The sequence below is a fragment of the Talpa europaea genome (genome assembly GCF_964194135.1).
Source record: "Talpa europaea genome assembly, chromosome: 3".
In the NCBI taxonomy this organism is placed as follows: Eukaryota; Metazoa; Chordata; class Mammalia; order Eulipotyphla; family Talpidae; genus Talpa; species Talpa europaea.
Window position 1 is genome coordinate 37,759,961 of NC_140069.1, and position 25,206 is coordinate 37,785,166.

The 25,206-nt window shown below is 39.8% G+C and overlaps 1 protein-coding gene across 2 annotated transcripts in view; it reads left to right on the plus strand.

The window, feature by feature from the left end:
• Nucleotides 1-7,093: 7,093 nt before the first annotated feature.
• Nucleotides 7,094-25,206, plus strand: part of RMDN1 (regulator of microtubule dynamics 1) — a gene marked incomplete at both ends in the record, with an annotated part of 28,106 nt that continues 9,993 nt past the window's right edge. Inside the window, 4 exons of one of the 2 annotated variants that reach the window (XM_084230326.1) lie at nt 7,094-7,159; nt 12,962-13,079; nt 20,746-20,833; nt 22,507-22,666. In XM_084230326.1, the coding sequence (XP_084086452.1) occupies nt 12,965-13,079; nt 20,746-20,833; nt 22,507-22,666 (363 nt within the window). Of the gene's footprint in view, nt 7,160-12,961; nt 13,080-20,745; nt 20,834-22,506; nt 22,667-25,206 lie in introns of those variants that run through there. The other variant, XM_084230325.1, reaches the window with a different exon arrangement.

Below are 25,206 nucleotides of genomic sequence, written 5' to 3' on the forward strand. Positions count from 1 at the left end.
AGCAACCTCTGAAGCTGTCCGCAGCCTCTGCAGCACGAGTTCAATCCCTAGCCAGGGAGAAATCCATATGGAGCAGCAGACCTCTCCTGTCTTGCCCACTGCTCCCCTCAGCAGGATATTTCAGTAGATATGCCTGATCTGCTCCCCACTCTGTCTCTGGTGAATCATCTCACACCCCCACATCTCTGGTCTCTAACCCAGTTCTTGTATGCATAAATAAATCTTTAAAAATAAAAGAGAGCGAGAAAGAGAATGTGACTCAATATCTGATAGAGATTTAAACTATGTTAAAATGAATGAGATATTCCCTAACACTCTTTTTTTTCCTTTTTTTCCCCCTAATTCTCTTCCTTGTTTTCTCCTATCTCACTGGTCTCCTCCTTAATGCCTTTGTCTTTTGATTCTCATATTCCCAGCTTTTAAATACTGGAGTGCCCCAAGTCTAAGTTCTTGGACCTTTAATCACATTCTAAGTTACCCATCATCTAGTCTTATAGCTTTGAAATCCATGTATTTTCTGAATGCTATCAAACTTTCAAACACTGAAACTTCAGATTTCAATTATTTCTATACTTGGATAGCTGCTGCTCCACACAACAGATTCAACAAATGCAGTGCCTTGAGACAGAAATTGTCACTTATTATCACTCATACTGTAACAGGGTGGTCCCCAGGAAAGGGGGAGGTTCCCTGCCCCACCCAAGGGAGGGTGGAGCTGAGCAGGAAGAAGAGAAGCTGAAGAAGAGACTGAGGAAGGAGCAGGATGGAGCCAGAAGGAGACCTGGAGGAGGCACATGGAGCCTAGAGACACGTGAAGAAATTGCGCTTGTCTTTTGGTCGTGGACTGGGTGACACAGATGTGGGTGAGACCCGTGGGGAGGGGACAATGGCAGCTTTTATCTTGATGTTGATTTTGCTCTTTTCCTTCCGGGCTTGTCTGGTTGTTTCTGACCCTTTTCTGTGGGTCCCCACTGGAAGATACTTTAGACTTGTAGCAGGCTTTGGGGCCTTGCTCTGGGCCAATCCCATTTGGATGGACTTTTACCCATGAGGGGACGGGTAACTTTGGGTGCTTCACTTAGAAACTAGACTCTTTGCCTTACCTGTATTGTTTCCTAGTTTTATTAAAGTTCCTTCCCATTAAAGTCTCCTATGTTTTGTGTTGATGCGGCGGATGGCCGAACCCATTTAGAATAGGCAGGTTTGTGGGGCTTGGGCTGCCCCTCTCCCTGTCCTATAACAATACCTTCTGTGGTTCAGAATTTAGGAATGGCTTAGCTGGGCAGTCCTCACTCATCATCTTCCCAGATGTTGCAGTCAGGTATTCGGCAGGGTTGTACTTCACAGGGCCAGACAATACACTTCTAGGATAGCTTACTCACACATAAAGGTGATGGTGCTTGTTGGTAGACCTCAATTCCTCTGCATGTGGGGTCTTTATAGGGTTGCTTGAGTGTCCCAGTGGCATGACTGCTGGCTACTTAATAGGGCAAACAATCCTAGAGATCAAGAGAGAAGCTCAATGACTTTTATAATTTCGCTTCAGAAATTATACACCAGCATCTTGGCAGTTTTCTGCTGAAAATAGGCCAGTCTTGATTTAATGTGGTAGGAGTAAATCCATAAGGTAAATGTTGTGAGGAAGAATTGGGGTGTAGGCCAGAAGTAAAAGAATTTATCAGAGACTGAGTGGAGAGCAGAAAATGTGGATTTATTGAAATACACTGCTGAGAGAAGCAGCGAGCCAGACAGGATAGGTCCCCGTGTGAAGGAGGATTTGGTGTTCCCTTTCACAACCTGTTTCCCAGGCTTTTCATGACTGAGGGGTTGATTTGGGCCAGTTAGTGCTGGGATGCCTGGCCTGGGCCTTGACATAGAACATGTCCTGACCCTGCTTCCACATTCATGGTCAAAGAGACCAGTCTTTTGTCCTGGTTCCCATAGCAACCTAATCATTTCTCTTTATTCAAGCCTTCCAAATCTTCCTGCTGGACAAGGGGTGGAGCTTAGTTTTCAACCTTGTTAAATGATACTCTGAAAGTAAGGATCATTGGGTGCCTTTTTGAATGCTGGCTACCACAGGTCTCTGTCTACTAATAAGCATTTCAAATTTAACATGTACAGATACAGCTTCCTTATCTTCCTTTCCAAAGTTATCACTTCCACCGTCTTCTCTATCTCAAGCAAGGGCAAAACATTCTAGTTTTTTGGATCAAAACACTTGGAGTCATTTTTGACTCTTTTCTCTTATGCCCATCACCATGTGGTTTGGTTTGTTAGCTAATTCTGTCAAATCTACCTTCAAAATCTAACCAGATTCTGAGCACCATCTTACAACCTAGTCAAAGCCATCGCTATTTCTTTCTAAATTACTGTAACACAGTAGTAACTGCTTTCCTACTTGCTCCCCTTCATTCTAAAAATGGTCAGAAGTATCCATTAAAATTAAACTAGATGATGTCATAGTCATACAAAGAAAAAAATTAAAGTTCTTATAGCTGCCCACAAGGTTCTGCATGTCTTGGTCTCCATCTCATCTCTCTGATCTTATTTTTTGATAGTCTCTTCTTTGTTCATTATATTCCACCAAACGGACTTATTCTGAAAGAAAGATGCCCTTTGCTTTCCCAGTTCGGCCATTGTGATGGAGGACAATAACAGAAAGATTGGAAAGGAGGTGCCCCAAGACCAGAACCTGACTCACAAGGAGGTGGGGGTCGAGGAGAATAATATGGCCATTAACCCAGATGTAGAGGTCAAACCCTTAGGCACCAGTGCCTTATCACAGGGCATAAGACCCAAGCAGGATCAGACTACTCTAGGGAGTGAAGCACAGACCTGAGGGTAAAGATATGGAGATTGGGCCCACCCTGGAATCTCTGGTCCCTTCCTGGTTTTGCTAGTTATCCCAAATCAGCAACAAACAGGCCACTCCACAGAGAAAAGGACTATATCAATGCAGTTTCTGCACAGGCTAGGGGCAGCACTCCCACTGCCCACCTGTGACTATGCAGGTGCTTCTTTTCACCCACTCTCTCCCTCTGCAGGGCAGCAGCCTCCTGCCTGCCTGTGACCTGTACCATGCCGGGACTTCTCTTCACTGACCTCCCTCAGTGGAGGCCGCTCTCCTCAAAGCTGCCTGCCTGCAACCATGCAGGCCTCTCTCAGGAAACCTGTCCCTTTTCCTTTCCCTAATAAGTCTGGTCTTTAAATATAACTAGCATCTCTGTCTCATGGAGAAACCCATCTGGAAAACTCACCACGTGCTGCTGAAACGGGAGCTCTGGTGAAGCCTTTCCCAGAGTGAACCCAAGGACCCCAGACTTTGCAAAATTACATCAATTGCATGTGCCTTTCCCTCTACAGGGAGTTCTCTACCCCACAGACATTCTCATGTCTCATTCTTCCTTGGATGTGTATTCAAATAGCTTCCTTAGTGATGTCTTCTCTGTCTTTCCTACTTAAAACTGCAATGCCTGAACAGAAATCCACTGTATACCTCTTCCTGCTTTATTATCCTCTTTAGTTATTTATCATCCTCTATTCTCTTTTAGTTATCTTGTTTCCTATCTTTCCTAAGTTAGAATATACATTCAACTAGGAATTGTTCTACTTTTTGCATCTAGAAGAGTATTAGGTATATCATAGATCTGCAACAAATGTTTGTTGCATGAGTAAATAAATTGTGCCATTATAAATTGCCTATTATAGGCAAAGATCAGAACTAGCATTGATATTACAATATAGCAGAGATACATATAATCAATTCTTTTTAACTGTGTAACAGGTAATGAATAGTGGAGTGGGGGTGGAGGATGGGGGGGGGCCGCTAAAGTAGTGGAAAGGGAAGGAATCCTGAAGAGTATCATGAAGGGAGATCTGAGGCTCATTGGAATAAATAAAAGTGTGCTTGTAGTATTAAAATTTCTATGAAATGCAAGCTCACTCTTTAAGATTTATTATTTATGCATACAAGAACTGGGGTACAGGCCAGAGGTGCGGGGTGTGTGTGTGTATTCACCAGAGACAGAGTGGGGAGCAGAACAGGTAGATTAACTGAAATACACTGCTGAGGGTGTAACAGGGTGGTCCCCAGGAAAGGGGGAGGTTCCTTGCCCCACCCAAGGGAGGGTGGAGCTGAGCAGGAAGAGGAGAAGCTGAAGAAGAGACTGAGGAAGGAAGCAGGATGGAGCCAGGAGACCTGGAGGAGGCGCATGGAGCCTAGAGACATGTGAAGAAACTGCGCTTATCTGGAGCCTAGAGACACGTGAAGAAACTGCGCTTATCTTTTGGTCATGGACTGGGTGACACAGATGTGGGTGAGACCCGTGGGGAGGGGACAATGGCAGCTTTTATCTTGATGTTGATTTTGCTCTTTTCCTTCTGGGCTTGTCTGATTGTTTCTGACCCTTTTCTGTGGGTCCCCACTGGAAGGTGCTTTAGACTCATGGCAGGCTTTGGGGCCTTGCTCTGGGCCAATCCCATTTGGATGGACTTTTACCCACGAGGGGACGGGTAACTTTGGGTGCTTCACTTAGAAACTAGACTCTTTGCCTTTCCTGTATTGTTTCCTAGTTTTATTAAAGTTCCTTCCCATTAAAGTCTCCTATGTTTTGTGTTGATGCGGCGGATGGCAGAACCCATTTAGAATAGGCAGGTTTGCGGGGTTTGGGCTGCCCCTCTCCCTGTCCTATAACAAGGGGAGCAGCAGGCGAGGTAGCAGAGGTCTGCTGCTCCATGTGGGTATCTCCCTGGTTGGGATTGAACTGGTGCTACAGTGCATGCGTATTGCTTCATAGTGCTGTTCTTAACCATTTGCGCCATCAGGGAGGCCCTGCAACCTCACTCTTAAAGATGACTACCTTTTCTTACTATGGAATTTTTTTTCATGTATTGTATATAACAGGTATTCCATTGAAAGTCTGTGTTTTCACCTACATCAACTCTGAAGCAGGAATAAACCTCTTCATTCCCCCCAAAAGAATTCCACTCCAGTGAGAAGCAGTGCTTTTACTAAATATTTGGGGGGTGAATCAGGGCTTTTACACCACCCATCCTATAGGAAACAACTTTCTATTGGCATCTCTTCCTGTCAAGAGGCCTCCTTTCCCTAGTCTTTCTTACTAAGATCAGGTTGGGCATCTCATTCTTTGTTTGCCTTCTCTGGCTTCTCCTTCCTCAGAAACTCCCTTAGGTCGCTCAGTCACTTCCTTTCCATTATGGAACAGTTTATTTTTACTATTTTTTAAAAGGATTTATTTATTTATTTATACAAGCACTGGGTACAGTCGGAGGCGCTGGAGGGTGAGAAGATCCACCAGAGCCAGAGCGGGGAACGGAACAGGCAGATTGACTAAGTACACTGTTGAGGGGAGCAGCAGGAGGCAGGAGAGGTCTGCGTGTCATGTGGGACCCTTGCCATCGGCCAGGCTTCGAACCGGCGCTGAGGAGACTGCAGGCAGCTTTGCAGCCCAGCGCTCAACCCCTGCGCCACCAGTGAGGCCCCATTATGGGACTGTTGTGCCCAACGTCGACCAGTGCAGCCCCCAAGGACACACAGACAGCCACTGTAAGATCATAAAGGAGTTTATAACGGGCTCGAGTCCGGGCTCGTGACACGCACCGATGTAACGGAGGAGGTCAGGAGCCCTGAACAAAGGGAACAGGGATCTTATATAGGGTTACAAGCAGATCTCTAAAAATTAAATCATGTTGGCAAACATTCATTGGTTACACAGGTGCATTTCCTAACAACGGTGGGTGCTGAGTTTCAGTTTTTGAGCTGATTGGTCACATCAAGATGCAGCTCTATTTTATGGCTAGTTTGACCCTATTAGTGGCCTGAATTGCTCGGCTCCTCTGTGGCTAGCCGACTGAGATAAGACCAGAGTGGGGTGGGGGTCAAACTCTGGAATGCAGTCTTTTCCCGGGACAGCAAGACCTGAAATTCTAAAATGGCAGTTACACACAAAATGACAAAGCAATGGCTAAGAATACTTATGCTTGGTTCTGTAACAGGGTGGTCCCCAGGAAAGGGGGAGGTTCCCTGCCCCACCCAAGGGAGGGTGGAGCTGAGCAGGAAGAGGAGAAGCTGCAGAAGCGACTGAGGAAGGAAGCAGGATGGAGCCAGAAGACCTGGAAAAGGCGCATGGAGCCTAGAGACAAGTGAAGAAACTGTGCTTGTCTTGTGGTTGTGGACTGGGTGACACAGATGTGGGTGAGACCCATGGGGAGGTGACAATGGCAGCTTTTATCTTGATGTTGATTTTGCTCTTTTCCTTCCGGGCTTGTCTGGTTGTTTCTGACCCTTTGCCTTGGGTCCCCACTGGAAGATGCTTTAGACTTGTGGCAGGCTTTGGGGCCTTGCTCTGCGCCATTCCCATATGGATGGACTTGTACCCACAAGGGGATGGGTAACTTTGGGTGCTTCATTTAGAAACTAAATTCTTTGCCTTACCTGTATTGTTTCCTAGTTTTATTAAAGTTCCTTCCCAGTAAAGTCTCCTATGTTTTGTGTTGATGCGGCTGATGGCAGAACTCAGGGACAGTTTAGTTCTTTCAAACACAGGGACAGTTTAGTTCTTTCAAACATTTACTACCAAAGGGTCCTCAAGCATCAGAATACCCCCTATCTTTTATGGTAGCAGACCATTATAAATAAATAAATCATTTGTTTCTTGCACACCCAAATTCTCGGGTCTATTTCTGAGCATTCAATTCCATTCTGCCGATCTGCCCCTGCGCAGATACCATTAACAGATGCCCAGAGGGTAGGCCCAGAAGCCAGCCAGTGGCCACAAGGGAACTTTCTCCCTGCTCCACCCACTCGGCGCAGGCGCGGAAGGACACTAAATCCCATCCAATCGGGCTAGTTCCCACCCCTGTGTCCGCGGTCCGGAAGTCTTGGGGCGGAAGAAGTGTCGGCCGGGGGCGGGCCTCCGCGGCTCTTCCGGGAGGGACGGGGCACTAATCTCCCTGCGCGCCTGGGCCGCGCTCCGAAGGGTGAAGGGTCGGTCGGGAGTTGTGAGTCATGGCGCTGGCCGCGCGAGTCTCGCGCTTGCTGCCTTCGGGATTTCGTGCAGTCCGAGGACCTCGGCTCCCGTCGGGTGCGGCTGGCAGCCGCGGGCGGCGCGGTGCTTGGCTACTCCTTGGTTTTGAGGTACTTCGCGCCGGCCTGGCTCCCGCGTCCCTCCTAGCGGCCCGCGTTCGGGCTTAACCCCTTCTTCAGGCTTGGCTGCCCCGCGTCACCCTAGGAAATGTGGGGAACTGAGGCAGGAACTCGGGTCTCAGTGCCTGGAGCGCTCCCAGGGACCGCCACCCACGTAGCCCTTTCGCCTCCTTTTGAAAACTGGGGTCACCCGAGGAGTAGGTCCCGCCCATTCCTCCTCCCCAGAGAAACTTTCCCCTTCCAGTCCTGCCTGTGTGAAAACACAGGCGTTAGAGGGGAAAAACTTTGACTTCTTTGAAATAATTTTCACTTTTGGAGCTGCCAGATACGGGGGCAGCCTGGTAGAGGCCGTCAGTTCGCTAGGCTTTGAAAATTTGGTTGTGGTTTTAAAAATTCCTTTGGGACCTTCCTGGTGGCGCAAGGGTAACGTTAGACACAACCTATGGAGCTGTCCACAGCCACTGCAGCACGAATAGTTCGATCCCCGTCCAGGGAGCAATCCACGTGGCGCAGCAGACCTCTCCTGACTGGCCCGCTGGCTGCTCCCCTCAGCAGTGTATTTCTGTCAGTCTGCCTTGTTCTGCTCCCCACTGTCTCTGGTGAATCCTCTCACACCCCCCCCCACCCTCCCGTAACACTGGCCTGTACTCCAGTTCTTGTGTGTCTAAATAAATAAATCTTTTAAAAAATAAAAATTCCTATGATTCAGAAACAGATTTCGTATCATTTAGGATTTTAAAATTTATTTTGAGTAGTTTCATCTAAGGATGTCAGGATGTTGGATTGTAGTTCCAACTCTTGGTTCCTAATTAGGTTGTTTGTTCGTGGTCTCCGGAAGGTGATGGGATCTGGTGGTGAGAATGGGCATTAGTGTGTTTGATACAATTCATTTGAACTAGGTGTTTCATTATCTTAATTTCACATTTTGGTCTGCCTGTTATATTCAAAATTATTGGATGGGGGGGCAGTGAGGGGAAAAGAGAGGAGATAGGTGGGCTTAGTCACTTTCCTTTGATTAGTTTATATCCAAATGAGGAGATGTTAGCTGATAGAGGCAGAGAGATTGGAGTACAGTGAAACTAATTAGAATTGTCAGGTTTCCAAATTAGAATATTGTTGAGTTTAAATTTTTCTCTAAACCAAACATCTCATCTTTTTATTGGTTAGGTACTCAGGTGAGGCACAGCTTTGTGCCTTCAGCTGAAGGTCATAAAGATGAATGCAGCTTTTCAGCTGATGGGGCCTCTTTTGAAGCCTCAAATGAGGGTAGGCAGGCATGGTCTCTTTTAAAGTTCACACCTGTGGTTGTAAGACAATCTTTGGTTACTTGCCAGGAGGGCTGCTGCTGCTGCCTCAAAACAGCAGCTAAATTCATCCAGGGCGAGCAAGCAATCAAAGAGAACATGTAAGAGATTGTCAAAGATGGAAGTTACATTCATTTTATAACCTAGTCATGGAAGTAACATCCTTTCACTTGGAGTTCCCTGTGTCTTAGAAGGGAGTCACTAAAACTAGCTTGCATTTAAGGGGAAAGGATTACAGAAGGGAGCGGGTATCAGAACCAAGGGATCATTGGGGCCATTTTAGAGGCTGTTTGCCACAACCATATTCTAAAAACCTTGTAAAACATGTTAAGTATTTCTGATTTTATTCTACAGGTTATAGGAAATCATGATACAGTTTTAAACAGGGATCATTTGATTACATTTGCACTTAAATAACATATCAAGAAGAGTGGGAGTTGGAGATCAGATAAGAGATCATTGCTAAAGGACAGGTGAGAAATGTGGTTTGAACTTTAGTGATAGTTATGGAAATGGAAGTAAGTAGATGCATTTAAAGGCTATTAAACATATAAAATTACACCAAAAAGATACTTTTGATGTGGAAGTTGAGGAAGATTCTCAGGTTTCTGGCTAGAGCAGGAGGATGAAAGGTGGTGCTATTGACTGGGCTAGACCTACAGAAAAGATTTGAGGTTTAAAGGGTGAGATGTATTGATCTAATTTAGTTGAATGTGAAGAAACAGCCATCTTGACATGTGGACTGGACAGCAGTTTAATAAATAATGTTTATCTTCTGATGTTTCAGCTAAAGTTAATAGATTCAGGAAGCCTCAGCATACAGCTGTTATTGATGCCGTGGAAGAGGTAGAAAGTATTGAATAGGCAAGTCGACGACCAAGTATCTGTCATGAAGTCTAACAGTTAAGAGGTGGAGCTGGCAGGAAGTTAGTAGGCAAACCAGGGGATGATGGTAACACATTCTTTCCATCTAGTGATGGGCTTATATTTAATTCTTTCTAGCTCCAAAGTATAATCACTGTTGAAGAAAAGACGTACCCAAAAAAGAGATTGCTGCTTTTGTTCAACAAAAAATTTGTTTGGTATTAGCTGTACAAGGTTAAATGGCACATAGAGACAGAGCGGGGAACAGAACAGGCAGATTGACTGAAATACACTGCTGAGGGGAGCAGCAGTTGAGTCAGGAGAGGTCTGCTGTGCCATGTGGGTTGCTCCCTGGCCAGGGATCGAACTCATGCTGCAGTGGCTGTGGATAGCTTGATAGGTTGCTTCTTAACACCTTGCGCCACCAGGGAGGCCCGAGTCCTGGTTCTTTTAACTGATATTTTTAGATCAAGAAACATTTTACTTTTCCAGGGATGAATAGAGAGCTGCTTCACATTAACCAAACTGATCAAAGCCCAATTGGTAAACCACTTCATTAACTTGTAATAAATCACTTCCCAAATAGTATATGTTCTTCCCTTTCAGGAAAACAGAATGTTGTGGAGCACAGTATCAGCGGTGAAACTTGAACACACTAAATAGTTTCTTCAAGCTATAATAGATTGTGCAACCTTTTCTAATATGTGATTGGCCTGTGGGAGCAAGAGAGAACTAAAAGACTTATAAAATCTTAGTTTTTTCCTCTTTTTTTAGGTACCATCCCCACTGTACACATAGACCTACATCTGTATCTTCTACCCCATACCGTCTTGCTTCTGTTTGGTAAATATGAATAAAGTCAGAAAATTAAATGTTTAAAATGTAACTGAATCCACTTGTATGCAATATCTTGAAATATTCATACTCAAGAAATATTCAGCACACTAGAATATGTTGGCATTCTCATTCCTACTCTGTGTACTTTGGAGAAGTTATAGTGTGGTTCAGATGTGATTGAGAGAGTTGAGAATGACTGCATGGTTTTTCACTTTTAACTTGAACAGCTGGTAAAACAGTCCCCATTTACTATGAAGGGAAAACTGCGAGGAATGGATTTGAAGGACAGAATAGCTATTTTGACTGTTAAGCTGAGAGTGTACGGCAAGTGCCAGGGAAAGGTGGTAGGTGGACTATAAAGAGGCATGAGAAAATTTGGGTGGGGGGAGAGGGATTGATGGATATATTATCTTGATTGTGGTGATTGTTTAGGTCTTAGTTTATATCTTAGTTTAGGTCTTAGTTTATATCTTAGTTTATATCTTAGTTTAGGTCTTAGGTTATATGCTTTAAGTATATGTAATTGGTGATATGTAATGTTCCTCAAGAGCTGTTTTAAAAAATTAAGCATTATTTGTGATTTAAAATAAAAAGGAAGCAGTGAGCAGCTGTCATATACTGTTGATAAGCCAAGTAGTTGAGACGTCAGAATTGACCATAGTAAATAGCAGTGGTGTTGGCTGCCTTAAATAGAATACCGTCAGTGGGACTGTGGAGATAAAAGTGACTTGTGTGAATTGAACAGAAAGGGCAGGGAGAAAGTGAAGACAGAGTACAGACAACTTTTTATTTTTATTTTTATTTTTTTATCGCGGTAACATTGGTTTACAATACAGTATATGACTTAGAGGTGAAGGGTCACACCCTTCAGGAGTGTGTTACTATACCACACTTAGCTCCAGGGCAACAATAATGCTCACTATGTTCATTGTGCCTTCTCCCTGTTCTACTTTCCCTAGCCCCTCTGGTATCTTCGATTACCAGTCAGGTTTCTAGGGTTTGTTACTGGTTTGATTTGGCTGACCCTTTGTTTTGTTTCTCTATATTCCACATTTAAAGACGTCACTCAGTATTTGTTTTTTTTCCTTCAGACCTAATTTCACTTAGCGTTATCCTCTCCATTTCCATCTGTGTTGACAAACAACTTTTTAAACTGGGCCTCCCTGGTGGCACAGGGGTTAAAGTCTCAGCACTATTAAGCTATCGCCAGCCACTGCAGCATGAGTTGCATGTTATCCCCTGGCTAGGGACCAACCCACATGGGCAGCAGACCTCTCCTGTCTTGCCCGCTGTTCCCCTCAGCAATGTATTTCAGTAGATCTGCCTGTTCTGCTCTCCGCTCTGTCTCTGGTGAATCCTCTCACCCCCCACACCTCTGGCCTACACCCCAGCTCTTGTATGCATAAATAAATAAAATAAATCTTTACAAAAAATAAATAAAAGAGTTCTACTGAAAAGAGAAGTTGAGAAATGTGACTAATGGGAGTTGTAAAGTCAGGAGGAGGCTTTTTTTTTTTAAGATTTATATTTATTTATGCATACAAGTGCTGGGGTACAGGCCAGAGGTGTGGTGGTGGGGGGTGGGGTGAGAGGATTCACCAGAGACAGAGTGGAGAACAGAACAGGCAGATCTACTGAAATACACTGCTGAGGGGAGCAGTGGGCAAGACAGGAGAGGTCTGCTGTGCCATGTTGGTCAGCTCGCTGGCCGGTGATCAAACTCATGCAGCAGTGGCTGCAGATAGCTTCATAGTGCTGAGACTTAACCCCTTGTGCCACCAGCAAGGCCCAGGAGGAGGCTTTTTTGGCGGATGACGGCAAATTGAAGTTTCTTTCAAAGGGAAATCACAGCTTATAAAGATAGTATGTCTTGTTTTTATACTGATGGGACTGAATTAACAGAAAGGGAGAAAAATGATAACTATATGAAAGAGAAAAATGTGTTACAAGAGAAAGGGAAAAATTGCTAAAGCTTAATCCATCTATTCTTTGCTGCTGGTCTGAGACTCTGGACATAATGAAAATTATTTCCAAGTCCATTTAAATATTCTTTTTGTTTACAAACTGAGTTTTGTATGTCACTTCTGAAGACAATCTTTACCTAAAACCATGAACATTTTTTATGTGTAGTAATGACCACATTTTATATTCTTCATCTTCACTTAAGATTGATTTTTACTTCATGTTGATGTGTCATTTTAGTTCATACAATTATATTCATGTCTTCCCAAATAATATGTAGATTTCTAATCAAGCACTTATCAGAGTGTCTGTGATCTTTAGATAAGCAATCACTCACTGTTAGCCATTAGCTGTTTTTAAGAATCTTAAGACTATGTTTTTCCTATTAGGTGTTAAATAGTTTTGCTGAAGAATTTGGTGAAGTAAATTTGAGCTTCCAATGTTCTTTTTTAAGATTTATTTATTTATGCATACAAGAGCTGGGGTACAGGGCAGAGGTGTGGGGGGTGAGAGGATTCACCAGAGACAGAATGGGGAACAGAACAGGCAGACTGACTGAAATAAACTGTTGAGGGGAGCAGTGGGCAAGACAGGAGAGGTCGGCTTCACCGTGTGGGTTGCTCCCTGGACAGCCAGGGGATCAAACTCGTGCAGCAGTGGCTGCCTCATAGGTTGCGTCTTAACCCCTTGCGCCACCAGGGAGGCCAGAGCTTCCAATATTCTTAAAATTTTTTGCTTTGGTATGGGAGAAAATTGATCTTTTTGACTAGGAGTAGAAGTTCTTTCCAATTTTCTAAGTTTTGTTAACTCATAATTGTTTCTATAGGTAATGGGAAACCCAGGTGCTTTTAAAAGGAGTCTGTTATTCTCAGCCGTGTCTTATTTGGGTTTTGGAACTTATCAAGTCGTTTCTCAGATTGCTGTGGTTCATGCAACAGCCAAAGGTAAACCTAAACTAAACATCCTGAAAATTTAGTCATGTTTGTTATAGTCTTTAATAGTGAATTACTACTGATAATCTAGTCTAGCCATTGTTATAGGCTAATACACTAGATTATTTTCTGCTTTTCTCTACTTCTCTGACACACACACACTACATATGTAATAACAACTAGAACTTCAGTGAGATATACTCCATTGATAACTTTATAATTTTTTTTTTTTTAGAGCACTGAAACCATGTTTATCATAAACTCAATATTCCAACACTTACCAAACCTCTTTGTTCTATTTCTCAGTTGCCTTTTCACAAAAAGTTACTGGTATAGACAAGTGAATGACACATACTTGCCTCACAACATTCAATTTTAGATCACTACAAAATTTCTTATTTTCTATATCCAATTAACAATTTCAAGTCATCTGACACTGTTACTATATTCCTCTTGCCTGTAACACCCTTGATATTCCTTTGGAAATCAGATTCAAGCCTTTTCTCTATAACTTTATAATTTTATAGGACTTCTGGGCTAAGAATTTTTTTACATTTTTTAAGGGATGAGGGGTTGTTTGGTGGGAGGAATAAAAGAATATACCACAGAGACTATTTCTGGCCCATAAATCCTAAAATATTTATACTTGGATTTTTATAGAAAGTTTGTTGATCCCTATTTTATGATACAATGATTTCTTTTGTTTCCTTAATGCCAGGTTATAGGCTTCTTGGTATAGTTAAAGTCCAAGTAATTTGAAATAGAAATATTTTATTTACAAATGAATGTAATTTAGAACTAGTATATATCAGATAACTAGTTGAAAAGTAGAGAACGGCCATCATATTTCTAATTTGGTAAACATAAATTGACTTGCCATATTTAAAAAATTAAATTTCTTTTAAGCAGTTGTATATGTAGATGGAGCCAAAACTTAAGTATATTGGAGAAGAACTTTAATTTGTAGGATAAGGCTTTTTCTTTTTCATCACTCCCACTTTTTATCATCAAGGAGATGGTGAATGGGGAATGAAGAGATTTGATTTTTTAATAGGTACTAAAGTTCTGGTAGGTGAAAAATTTGAGAATGAGCTAAAAATTACTATATCTACTTACTTATTTGCTGCTGTTCTTTTAAAAGGCAGATAGTTAAGAACCACTGTGTTGTTTCTCTTTTTTTCATGTATCATTTTCATGAAAGACAGCAGAGGACTTGGTTTTGTTACTCACTCAGTAATATATTTTGGCAAATAACATTAACAGTTCAGCTTTTTAAAGCCCGTAAGCTTTCCACCATAATTTTAATTTTCACAGTAAAGTAGTTAGAACAAGCCTGTAAAGTAGTTAGAACAAACCTTATTATCACATAATATTAATTTTTGAAAAAATGCTCACAAAATTAATTTTCTTTATTTTTTTTTTAAAGATGTATTTATTTATGCATACAAGATCCGGGGTTAAGGCCAGAGGTGTGGGGGGGGTGAGAAGATTCACCAGCGACAGAGTGGGGAGCAGAATAGGCGGATCTGCTGAAATACACTGCTGAGAGGAGCAGTGGGCAAGGCAGGAGAGGTCTGCTGCTCCATGTTGGTTAGCTTCCTGGCAGGGAATTGAACTCATGCTGCAGTGGCTGTCCATACTTTCATAGTGCTGAGACTTAACCCCTTGCACCACCAGGGAGGCCCCAAAATTAATTTTCTTTAAAGTAAAAGCATTAGAATGGAGAGATGAACCCTTGTTTCTTTCATGTCTATCGCAATTTTAGTTTGCTTTAACACCATTTCATTACAGAAATGATTGTAAAGATTTAGTGTGTCCCACAGCACCAAAGTAATGGTACTTTGAAAGGCAAAACCAAGATTACTGATTATACTGCATTTTTTCATAGGTGTCTTAATGACATAAAAAATTACCACATTTTCACTAAATTAAAGATAACATTTTAAGGTCCTAGGTCCCTGTAAGGCCTTGACATCATTGCAGTAGAGAGAGAGAGCGTGTGTGTGTGTGTGGGGGGGGGGGTGGAGAGAGAGAGAGAGAAAAGAGGACAGCAGATAGCCAACTGTTTCCTTCCTTTGCTCTTCAGTGAGCTTTCATGTGGTTTCTCCATTCTCTTCCTTTACCTCTTAAGTTAGAAGACATGTACTGGGTCTGTGGAGTTCTGTGGACTAACCAGAGACTAGGCACTATGGGAGTAAATTTCCTTTGCCCTGAGATGACTGTGTTCTTTCCATGTGACTTGCATTCCACTCCCGGTTCTTCACCCCAGTTTCCAAAATGGTCACTCTCAAGTGTGAACTTGAGAAGATAAAATTAATCGTCATGAGCTCTCCATTATAGGAACTGAATTGGTTTTTATGGCCAGTGCTATAAGCATCTTATTAAAAGACTTGAGTGATGAACTTACCTATGTGGATGTTGATGAAGGCAAATTGAGGGGTGAGATTAGATCTTCAGCAGGGCAGCCTTTCCATGAAAATGTTAAATGTTGTTTCCTGCAAAGATTACCTTGTCTCTGCAAACTCTCACCTGGTACACAGCAGGTGCACACTCAGGAAAAAAAGAAATATACCTTGATACAGTCAAATGAAATGTGTCCATTTGTAAAGTAGTGATTTCCAGTACTACCCATTTAAAACCCTGTCACAAGCTGATAATTGTTTCCAAGCCAGTGGATAGCTTAACTTATATAACTTGGAAGTTGAATGCATATCCACAAAATTGTGTTACTGGAAATGGCTATATCTGAACATGGTTGTAATCTGAACACTGCCCATTTCCTTTTTTTTTTTTTTTTTTTTTAATTTTTGCTCCTTTTGTTTTTGTACATTTCCATTTCTTTATCGGACAAAACTTGGTATCCACTCTTTAAGCTGTCATGGATGGATTCTTGGAAGCACGGAGACTTAGGTGTACCTGTGTGGAATGAATATTGCAGGTATCCCTCTTGAATCTGAAATGAGATATAGGAACTGATAAAGAACCTGAATAATAAGAAAATATCACAAAGAATTGATTTCCTGTGGCTATGAGAGGGATAAAAGGAAACGTTATACTCATTGGGCCTTTGGCCTTTCTGTACCTGGTTTGATGTAAAACATTTTGAAGAATCTTAGGAGAGTGCATCCAGTTTCCACCATAAGTAAGAGCCTCTGTGGAATTAATTAAATATTCCTTAGTGTTCTTGTGTCCTGGGAAGAATGGTATTGCAAATTTTATGAAAGTAAAGGTGACTCTTGACGAGGAGATTGATTTGAAAAGGGACATTCAGAATGAGCTCAGGCTTGAAAGTTGTGTAAAGCTACCATTCTGAAATTATTGAAGACAGGATAGTAGCTACAGTATTGTATATATATGTATATTTTTAAAGATTTATTTATTTGTTTATACAAGCACTGGGTACAGTCAGAAGCGCAGGAGGGTAAGAGAATTCACCAGAGCGGGGAGCAGAACAGGCAGACAGACGAAATACACTGCTGAGGGGAGCAGTGGGCGACAGGAGAGGTCTTTGCGCCATGTGAGACCCTCGCTGGCGGCCAGGGATCCAACCGGCGCTGCAGAGGTTGTGGGCAGCTTCGCAGCCCAGCGCTCAACCGCTGCGCCACCAGGGGAGGCCCTGTATAAGTCTTTTGAATAAACCTGATTCTCATATTTATTTAGCCCTCTAGCCTTTTGATTTAATATTCACATGCTGGGTTATACTTTTTATAGTTCCTAAGCGACTGCGTGTAAGATAGTTTTGATACCTCTGATGTACAAATACTTGTTAAATATATAATAGTTGCCATTTGGGCTAAAAGAATATATGGTTTTATAGGACTTAATTCTTTTATTTTAGAATATGCTAATTCTTTAAGTCTCACTTGTACACTATGTTCATTTATATGACATAAGTATTATAACTGTGAAAATAAAAATTGTGTATGCACTTAAATTAATTCTAAATGTTCCAATCCTAACACTAAAAGAAATCTATTTCACCTTGGGGAAAAAAATAGTATTTCAAGGTGCAATTTATTCTGAAAACAGTTTACTGTTGTTATAGATTTTATTGAAAGCTTCCTTATATTTTAGAATTCTTTTCTGTATTTTAAGAACTCAATGTATTACTATTTAGCCTGTCTTCATTTTCTCTTGCTTTATTTTCTTAAAACATTGAAAACTAGTTGACTGGCATGGTCATATAATTTATTGTGAAACTGTTGGCCATACTTTTCAGAAAATATCAATTATTGATGATGTATAATAACTTGGAAAAGATCTGTTTCTATAAAAATATAACATAATTTGTCCTTGCAAGTTTTACATAGTTGTATAAATCTCTCATTTGCCATGCTGTAATCCTTGTTTTTCACATTTGTTAGGAATTGGCCTTCAGATAATTTCACCCATTAAAACTTACATTCAATTTTCTTTACATCTTCTGCGCACTCATTGCAGTTATTTAAAAATTGTTTTTCTCCTCCACTTACTGGGATTAAATGATATTTTTGAGGTGAGACTTTGAAATTAATTTAAGGGCATATACATTTTTGGCGTTTGAGTTGTATGGAATTTTGAGTTTCATTTTTATATCGGTATATCTGTTTTATCACAATATAATGCCCAATACCCACTTGTTAATAGTAATTAAAGGACTTCAGAAAACTTTCTTTTTTATATAATTTTTAGCATCATTATATTTAAAGAAAAAAAACACCTACCACTATCTATTATACCCTTTTATAAAACCATCTTCACCTCTGGTAACTACAATTTGGTTATCAGCATTCACTAGTTTGTTTTGTCTGTTCATCTGCTTTGTTTCCTTATACCACATATTTAGATGAAATTGTCCAGAATTTCTTTATGTTTTATTAATTTCTCTTCACATAATCCTCTTGAGTTCCTTACACTTTGATCCAAATGGAAAAAATTTCATCCTCCTTTATAGGTGAATAGTATTATTCCATTGTGTATATTTACCATACCTGCTTTATCTAATCAGTGGACATTTAGGTTGCTTTCAAATATTGATGTAGATAACATAACAGTGAATATTGTGGGGCATATATCTCTTCGACAAAATTTCATATTGTCCCAATAATACTCAGAAGTGGGATTATTTACTATTTTGAGGAAGGTCTGTACCATCTAGTACCTAGACAATCCGTAGAGTACTTAGAAAATTGTGCACTTTTTTTTTTTTTTGTGGGACCCTCGCCGACAACCGGGGAATGAACCAGCGCTGCAGAGGCTGCAGGCAGCCTCGCAGCCCAGCGCTCAACCGCTGCGCCACCAGGGGAGGCCCGAAAATTGTGCACACTTTATAATTTGTGAATCCTATGTGGATAAACCTCAGAAATAGAGCTCTTTTGTTTCAGAGTAGTATTTCATTCTTTTTCAGCTACCTCTTACATAGCTCAGACTATACTTAGCGAGAAAAACTGGAAAACTGAAGTTTACTGTTGTATGTCACATCATTGGCCTTTTGAGGGACACATACTAAGAATTATTACAATATTGCACATGTACATTTTAGGCTGAACTAGAGTTCATAGTACAGTTGTAGGTGAATGATTTTCTCAGTTCATTTTGCGATATTTATTACTGAAAAGTACTTTAAAAGTTAAGTCCATTTTATGAATTGTGGTCTCTTTCTGTCAGTAACAGCTTATTTTAAAATATTTTCAGGAAATGTGCAGAGCACTAAACAAGTTAAAAAACACAACTGATTTACAGATACATGAGTGGTCTACATGCTTCAACCCTAGTGCCTATGTATGTCTGTAGTCTCAGAGTAAGTGTACTTTTTCCTTATAAATTGCACACTATATGATTTTAGAAATTTTTATTTAGAATTAAGAAACTAAAATATTTAAAGCATAGCTACTATAGCTTTTGCTGTGTATAGAGAAATGAGATAAATGACAATGCGAATTTATAAAAGAGTAATGCACCAAAAAGATTTAAATTATTTTATTTACTGAATTTCAGTATCTTTTATGTGCTTGTTGAGATGTAGAATTCCTATATGATGTTAAAGACAGTAATCTCTAAGGGAGTTTCATAAAAATCTGTATAATGTAATTCCACTACTTATACTTACTATGTATACATTCAGATATGCCATATATTGAGTATATTATTTTTTTTCTGTTACTGCTGTAACTTCACAAACTTAGTGACTTAAAACAACACAAATTAATTTCTCTCAGTCCTGTAGTTAGAAATCTAAAATGAGTCCCACTGTGCTGGGATAGAATCTGTCCATTTCCCTCCTCCCCCCCCCCCCCCCCCCCCCCAGTTTCCCAGCTTGCAGAGGCTTTTCACATTCCTTGGCTGAAGACCTCTTTCTGTTCAGAGCCAACAGTCACTCTGACCATGTTTCCATTGTCATTTCCTCCTCTCATTTTCTTCTGCCCCCCCCTTCCACTTTTAAGGACCCTTGTGATTATATTTAACTGCCCTGGCCAATCCAAGATAATTTCCTATCTTAAGGTTAGCTAAGTAGCAACCTGATTTCATTTATGAACTTAATTCCCCTTTGCCACACAACCAAGCTTTTTCACAGATTCCCAGGAGTAAGATGTGCACGTTTGGGTCCATTCTGCCTACTACAGGGGTTGAGGTGACTACTCACTCCCTTTAAGAATCTCTGGATTTTAAAGCCCAAGCAAAGAGAATCAACCATTTTATCGAACAGAATGGAACCAAGCCATAAAACTGCCTTGTAAATATTAAACTTGGTAGTACCTAGCCAGATAGAAATAGTAGGATTATTGAGGGCAAAAAATCTTGAAGTTGATGTTTCTTTGCTATTTAACATTAAACATTTAATGTTTCTTAAACTAGTATGACTATGTTATGATGTTGTTGACTTAAAAAATACTATATATGGATGTGCCATAAATTGGTGAGTTTTGATTTTGGTCATCTAGATTTTAATTTTTCAAAAACTTTAAAAAAAAACCTCTAGTACACTGTCATTAATTAAAGTTTATCAATGTAAATAATGAAACATGTTGGAATGTTTTTATGTAGGTGAAAGTGAAACAGCAGGCTTATAGAAGACAAATGTCTGTTCCTTAGCAATAATTGGAATACCCTGATATTCAGACTTTTCTTTCAATACTAATCAACCTTTTTAGAACACTGTAATGCATAAGTTAGTTAACAAGTTGGAGCATAGCACCAATGAAGTAAAATTCAGTTTCTCCACTTAGTTAATTTCTTATAATTTTTTGATGACTTATTTGACATTTTCCTTAACAGCATTTGTGTAGGTTAGATCATAAAGAGAATCTAGTAAAAAGAATGTGGTTCAGCCCATGCAAATTAATAATATTCAATGTTGTAAGTAGACATACCACTTTCTACAACACTAATAGCAGCAGTGACAACAAACACTATGTGGAGGGTGTGTGCACCATTAATTCTTAATAGGAAATTACTTTTTTCACTTTTTAAAATGTATCATTTCAGTCAGTACCAGAATAAGTTTTCTAATTTTTTAATTTTCCATGGCTTCAATAAATCACTTTTGTGACAGCTTCAGACTTATTTCTGCTATGCTGATTCTTCTAAATTTCTGATCTTTATGACTTTTGTCATACCTTTCACATATACAAAAAAGTGCTAGAATTATTGTCATCTGACTTGGGAAGACCTACTTATTTCTCTTTTATAGTTTTTAGAGTTGAAGAAATCCTCGAGCAAGCGGACTACTTATATGAAAGTGGAGAAACAGAAAAACTTTATCAGTTGTTAACCCAATACAAAGAAAGGTGGGCAGACTTGGTTTTGCAATTTCCTCTAAATTTTTGTTATTTAACAAAATGATTCTTGGTGCTAAAATATTTCATAGATTTTTTTTTTTTTTTAGACAATTACAGAACTAAAGAGAGATTGACAAAATACAATAATACTGTGGGATTTTAATAGCCACTTACAACTGTGGAAGATCAATAAGACAGAATAAGGAAACACTGGCCCTGAATGAAGAACTAAGTCAAATAAATTTAATAGATATCCAAAGAATACTGCAATCCAAAACTGCTGCATATACATTTGTTTCTTACTGTATGTAGAACATATTGAAGAATAGACTGTATGTTGGAGTCCATTCATAAAACTACAAAGATCAAAATTATACCAACTACCCTCTCTGAACATAATGCCATAAAACTAGAAATTAACTTTAAAAAAATAGGAAAAATTATAAACACATTGAGATTTAATAATATCGTACTTAATAGCTATTGCATAAAAGAGGAAACTAAAATGAAAATTTAAAAATACCTTAAGAGTAAATTAAAATGAGGATGCAAACTATCAGAATCTATGGGATGCAGCAAAGATAGTCTTAAGAGTGATAATTACATTGTAGGCCCACATTAAGAACCAAGGAAAATCCCAAATAAAAAGTCTAGTACTATACCTAATTTTATGTGAATACCATTTTTGTTAACATTTGATAATGCGAGATTGAAGGCAAATATTCCATATAAAGGGAATTTAAGGTTTTTAAATTTTTTCCCCAAATGTGGTTACTATTTATTGTTTTATGTAATTGTATTTAAATGACAGTTCTTCAAGGAGGTTTTTTGTGTTTTTTTTTTTTTTTAAGATTTATTTATTTATACAAGCACTGGGTATAGTCAGAGGCGCGGGAGGGTGAAAGAATTCACCAGAGCCAGAGCGGGGAACAGAACAGGCAGACCGACAAAATACACCGCTGAGGGGAACAGCGGGCAGCCGGAGAGGTCTGCGTGCCATGTGGTACCCTCGCCGGCGGCTGGGGATTGAGGTAGCCAGGGATCGAACTGGTGCTGCAGAGGCTGCGGGCAGCTTCGCAGCCGAGTGCTCAACCGCTGCGCCACCGGGGAGGCCCTCTTCAAGGAGTTTTAATGGCAATATTTGAAATGTACCATGCATCACGGCACAGATGACACATTCAAAAAAATTTGAGATAACATTATAGTTAATCATTCATTCATGAACAAATATTTATCATATACCTGTAGTGTGCCAGGTACTATATGTGAGCTAGGGATACAACAGTTTTGTTTTATAGAGCATGACTGTTAATAAAGTTTTATGTATTTTATGGTACTGTTTGGACTGATTTAGAGAGAGTTACCTGAAGCACAGTGCCAGTGAGGTCAAGATTCAAGTTATATGTTGAATTTTATAAGACAAGTGTTTAGGGAATTCAGACACTAAGATTTTTTTTTTTAAGAAAGTTGGTATTTTAGATACCATAGGTAAATTTATTAATTATATTGGATATTTTGTAGAAATTTTAGCAAATAAAGGTTTTATATGAAAGAAAACAATTGCTTTTGATTTGCTACTTGCTCTGTTTTCATAAGTTGAACAATTGTATTTATTAGTTATGGACCTGGAACAATTTTAAAATGTAAGCTAAAATGGTGGTTTTATGTTTATTTCAAAATAGTGAAGATGCAGAGTTACTCTGGCGTTTGGCACGGGCATCACGTGATATAGCTCAGCTTTGTGGAACCTCAGAAGACGAGAAAAAGCTGTTGGTGTATGAAGCACTAGAATATGCTAAAAAAGCCCTAGAAAAAAATGAATCAAGTTTTGCAGCTCACAAGGTAAGTTGTTTAAAGTAACTAAGTTGTTGTTGAGTACTGAAAGCTACATTGGTTTATACATACCTAAATTGTTTTAAAGTAGGGAAGATATTTTTGTAAATAACATTAATATTTATAAATTATCTTATAAAATTTATAAAGTATATTTTAATTTTATAAATTTTTCTCTTTTTTTTTTAAAGATTATTCAAACAAGAACTGGGGTACAGACCAGAGGTGTGGGGGTGGGGGTGAGAGGATTCACCAGAGACAGAGTAGGGAGCACAGCAGGCAAAGTGACTGAAATACACTGCTGAGGGGAGCAGCAGGCAAGACAGGAGAGGTCTGCTGCGCCATGTGGGTTAGCTCCCTGGCTGAAATCAAACTCAGGCTTAATTGGCTTCCCATAGCTTTATAGTGCTGTGTCTCAACCCCTAGCGCCACCAGGGAGGGAGGCCCTTACAAATTTTTCTAAACGTGCTTTTTTCCTTTTCATTCTTAGACATTATCACTTCACCAATATGTTTAATTACTTTTGTAATGCTCATTTTTAAAAATATTTTATTTTCTATAATTCTTACATCATTTTTCATCTTTGCACAATGTATGCATTTGCATTATGGTTATATTCCCCATACAATTGCACCCCCCCCCCCTTATTTTGACTCTAGTCTTTCCTCTTCCCGCCCCTCCCTCCCCCCTACCCCCCAGTGTGTCTCTGGTTTATAGTTGCTTGTTGATTTTGATTTTTACCTTGTATTGATTAGTCTTTTTCCTGGTCTCTTATTTAAATTTTCTGAATTCCTGCTGAGTGAGACCATCCGGTATGTAATGCTCATTTTTAAACGAAATTGTTAGTTTATCCAATAGCTGTATTCCTGGTAGTACAATCACTTGACAAATGTTTTCTCATTTTTCTCACATTATATTTCTGTTTTATGTGAAGGTAGGACTATAGCACCTGAACAACTAAGAGGTAGTGCAGTTTCACACATAACTACAAATTTCTGTATTTGCTAACCAGTTTAGAATAGGTTTTTCAATGAACAGTGTGTGGAGGTTAGGAAATGTTATTTATATTTTGTATTAGGACATTACTTTATCATGTTGGATTGTGCTCAGTAGAGTCCCCAAGTCTTGTGACAACCTTCACAATTCCAAATGCTCCTTTTAGAGGCTCCCCTCTTCTCCCGCTGCTCACCACTAGAACTGCTGCTGCTGATTTATAAGGGTAAAACAAGTTAGAAATCCTTTTTATTTGGGACTTGGTCTTTGGCCCATCTTTGTAAATTTTCTTTGTGCACATGAAAACAATGTTTGTTAAGCTATTGTTAGGCATATTTTATAAATATCATTCAGGTCATATTGGATGGTAGGTGCTATTCAAATCTATAGCCTTGCTGATTTTCTGTCTACTTGTTCTATATGTTATTGCGAAAGGGGTGTTGAAATCTTCAAGTATAACTGTAGATTTGTCTGTCTCTGCCATTTTATTAGTTATTGCTAATGTATTTAAAGATGTTATTAGTAGGTCTATACATTTAGGATGGTTTTCTTGATGCTTGACCTCTTTATCAGTGTAAAATGATCTTCCTTATCTCTACATATTCTTGGTTTTACAATATACTTTATATTAATGTCATCCCTCTTATTTTCTTGTGATTAATGTTGGTATGGCCTTTCCTTTTCTGTCCTTTTTCTCATATTTTATATGTGTCTTTATATTTAACATGTACTTTTATGAAGGTGATAAATCCTGCTTTTAATTTTTTTTTTAAGAGTTATTTATGCATACAAGAACTGCGGTATAGTCCAGAGATGCGGGGGGTGAGAGGATTCACCAGAGACAGAGTGAAAACAGAACAGGCAGATTAACTGAAGTACACTGCTGAGGGGAGTAGCGGGCGAGTCAGGAGAGGTCTGCTGCGCCATGTGGGTTGCTCCCTGGTGGGCTGGGGATGGAACAGGTGCTGCAGAGGCTGTGGATTGCTTCATAGTGTGGTGCTTATTAACCCCTTGCGCCACCAGGGAGGCCCTATTTTCATTTTTTATACATCCCATTATACAAAATTCACTGTTGTAAAAAGTATATACTTCAGTGGTGTTTAGCATATCAATATGTTGTGCAATCACCACCACTAATTCCAGAATGCTTCCATTACTCCAAAAAAGAAATCCCATGCTAGTTAGTCCTTTACAAGATCTTCTTGTCTCTAGGAATTTGCCTGGGCATTTTATGTAAATTGAATCATACACTATATAACCTTTGTACGTCTGACTTCTTTCACTTAATATATTTTCAAGGTTCATCTATGCAGATCATGTGACAGTTGGCTGAATTTACACTCCAATGTGTATGATATAGCACTTTCATTTATTTGTCAGTTGATGGACATTTGGGTTGTTTTCCCCTTTTTACTATTATTAGTAATGCTGCTATATATAAATGATTGTGCACAAGGTTTTTGTGAATATCTGCTTTCAGTTCTCTTTGTAAGTGATGTAAATTCACATAAGATTTATCATTTTACCATGAACAGTCCAGTGGCATTTAGTACATT